Source organism: Empidonax traillii, unplaced genomic scaffold (assembly GCF_003031625.1).
Source record: "Empidonax traillii isolate 1590-97213 ecotype Southwest subspecies unplaced genomic scaffold, ASM303162v1 scaffold6123:size6501, whole genome shotgun sequence".
NCBI lineage: Eukaryota > Metazoa > Chordata > Aves > Passeriformes > Tyrannidae > Empidonax > Empidonax traillii.
In genome coordinates, this window is record NW_020961316.1 from 1 (window position 1) to 2,346 (window position 2,346).

A 2,346-nucleotide genomic window follows, 5' to 3' on the forward strand; every position below is an offset into this window, starting at 1 on the left:
AGGAGTGGGAATAACTGGGATGTAGGAGAGGAGAGGGAATAACTGGGATGTGGGAAAGGAGAGGGAATAACTGGGATGTGGGAGAGGCTTGGGAATAACTGGCATGCGGGAGAGGCTCAGGGAGAGCTGGGATTTTGAGGGAAAGGCTCAGGAAGAACCGGGATTTTATGGGAAAGGCTCAGGGAGAGCTGGGATTTTGAGGGAAAGGCTTGGGAAGAACCGGGATTTTGCAGGAAAGGCCCAGGAAGAGCCAGAATTTTTCAGGAAAGGCTTGGGAAGAGCCAGGATATCAGGAAAGGCCCGGGAAGAGCAGGGAATTTTAGGGAAAGGCTCGGGAAGAGACAGGATGTGGGAGAGGCTTGGGAATAATTGGGATGTGGGAAAGGCTTGGGAAGAGCCGGAATTTCTTGGGAAAGGCCCAGGAAGAGCCGGGATTTTTCGGGAAGGGCTCGCGTAGACGCCCGGGAAGAGCCGGGATTGCAGGAAAGGTTTGGGAAGGAAAGGTTTGGGAAGAGGTGAGATATTTTTTGGGGGGGAAAGGCCCGGGAAGAGGCGGGATTTTTTGGGAAGAGCTGGGATTTTTTGGGAAGAGCCTGTCGGGGGCGCTCACCGGCGGTGACGCTGCCCAGCAGCTTCTTGCAGACGTTGAACTGCAGCGAGCCCAGGTACCGGGGCACGTTCAGCAGCAACCCCCAGGGAACGGCCTCGGGCTCCTCCACCGTGCACGCCATCCTGGGCACCCCAAAAACACCCCGGGGGGGCTCAGCCATCCCAAAAACCCCCCAGGGAAGCTCAGACACCCCAAAAACACCCCAAGGGAGCTCAGCCATCCCAAAACCCCCCCAGGGGAGATCAGCCATCCCAAAAACCCCCCAGGGGGGCTCAGCCATCCCAAAAACCCCCTCCAGGGGAGGGCTCCATCCCCGGAATTCCCGTCGGGAGCGGCACCCACCTGCGCTTGCGGCTCCTGTGGCTCTGGAAGGGAAGAGGGAAGATGTTGGGAATCAGATCCCGCCCATCCCAAGGGATTCCAGAGCCTGGGGCGGCATCCTGGGAAAGGCCTTTCCCATCGGGAATGTGTGGGATGGGATCCTGGGAAAGGCTTTCCCATCAGGAATGTGTGGGATGGGATCCTGGGAAAGGCTCTCCCATGGGGAAGGTGTGGGATGGATGGGATGGGATCCTGGAAAAGGCTTTTCCATTGGGAACGTGTGGGATGGATGGGATGGGATCCCAGGAAAGGCATTGGCATTCCCATGGGGAATGTGTAGGATGGATGGGATGAGATCCCAGGAAAGGCATTCCCATGGGGAAGGTGTGGGATGGATGGGATGTGATCCTGGAAAAGGCTTTCCCATTGGGAACGTGTGGGATGGGATCCTGGGAAAGGTTTTCCCATCAGGAATGTGTGGGATGGATGGGATGGGATCCCAGGAAAGGCATTCCCATCAGGAATGTGTGGGATCAGTGGGATCCTGGGAAAGGCTTTTCCATCAGGAATGTGTGGGGTTCTAGGATGTCATCCCAGGAAAGTCTTTCCCATGAGGAATGTGTGGGATCAGTGGGATGTGATCCCAGGAAAGGCCTTCCCATCAGGAATGTGTGGGATGGGATCCTGGGAAAGGCTCTCCCATTGGGAATGTGTGGGAAAGGTTTTCTCATGAGGAATGTGTGGGATCAGTGGGATGGATGGGATGGGATCCCAGGAAAGGCTTTCCCATGAGGAAGGAGTGGGATCAGTGGGATGGGTGGGAAGGTTGGGATCAGTGGGATGGATGGGATGGATGGGATCCGTGGGATCAATGGGAAGGATGGGATCAGTGGGATGGATGGGATCAGTGGGATGGATGGGATCAGTGGGATCAATGGGATGGATGGGATCAGCGGGATCAGTGGGATGGATGGGATGTTATCCCAGGAATCCCTGACCTTGAGGAAGGTGTGATCATCCAGCAGCAGCTCCTGCTGCAGCATCCCGGCCTCGGCCAGCAGGGCGTGGCTCTCCCACTCCAGGCGCTCCAGCTTTCCCTGGATCAGCTCCTGCTTCCCCTGCGCCTCCTCCTGCAGCTGAGCCAGCAGTGCCTTCTCCTCATCCCACAGGAACTCGTGGAGCTTCCGGAATTCCTGCTTCACCTGCCGCTCCAGCCGCTCCAGCTCCGACTGCGCACATGGAGGGAACGGGTGGGAAAGGGACCGGGAATGGGAATGGTTCTCCTGGATCCACGTCTGTCCTTCCTTCCCTTGGCATCCCATCCCAAATCCATGTCCATCCTTCCTTCCCTTGGCATCCCATCCTGGATCCATGTCCATCCTTCCTTCCCTTGGCATCCCATCCCAAATCCATGT

General features: G+C 57.3%; 1 protein-coding gene across 1 annotated transcript in view; it reads right to left on the reverse strand.

Annotated features, from left to right (window-relative positions):
- Window positions 1–610: 610 nt before the first annotated feature.
- Window positions 611–2,346, reverse strand: part of LOC114073346 (tripartite motif-containing protein 35-like) — a gene marked incomplete at its 3' end in the record, with an annotated part of 4,894 nt that continues 3,158 nt past the window's right edge. The window contains exons 2-4 of the mRNA XM_027911118.1: window positions 1,930–2,160; window positions 953–975; window positions 611–732 (exon numbers count right to left, since the gene is read on the reverse strand). Coding sequence (XP_027766919.1) covers window positions 611–732; window positions 953–975; window positions 1,930–2,160 — 376 coding nt within the window. The remainder of the gene's footprint in view (window positions 733–952; window positions 976–1,929; window positions 2,161–2,346) is intronic.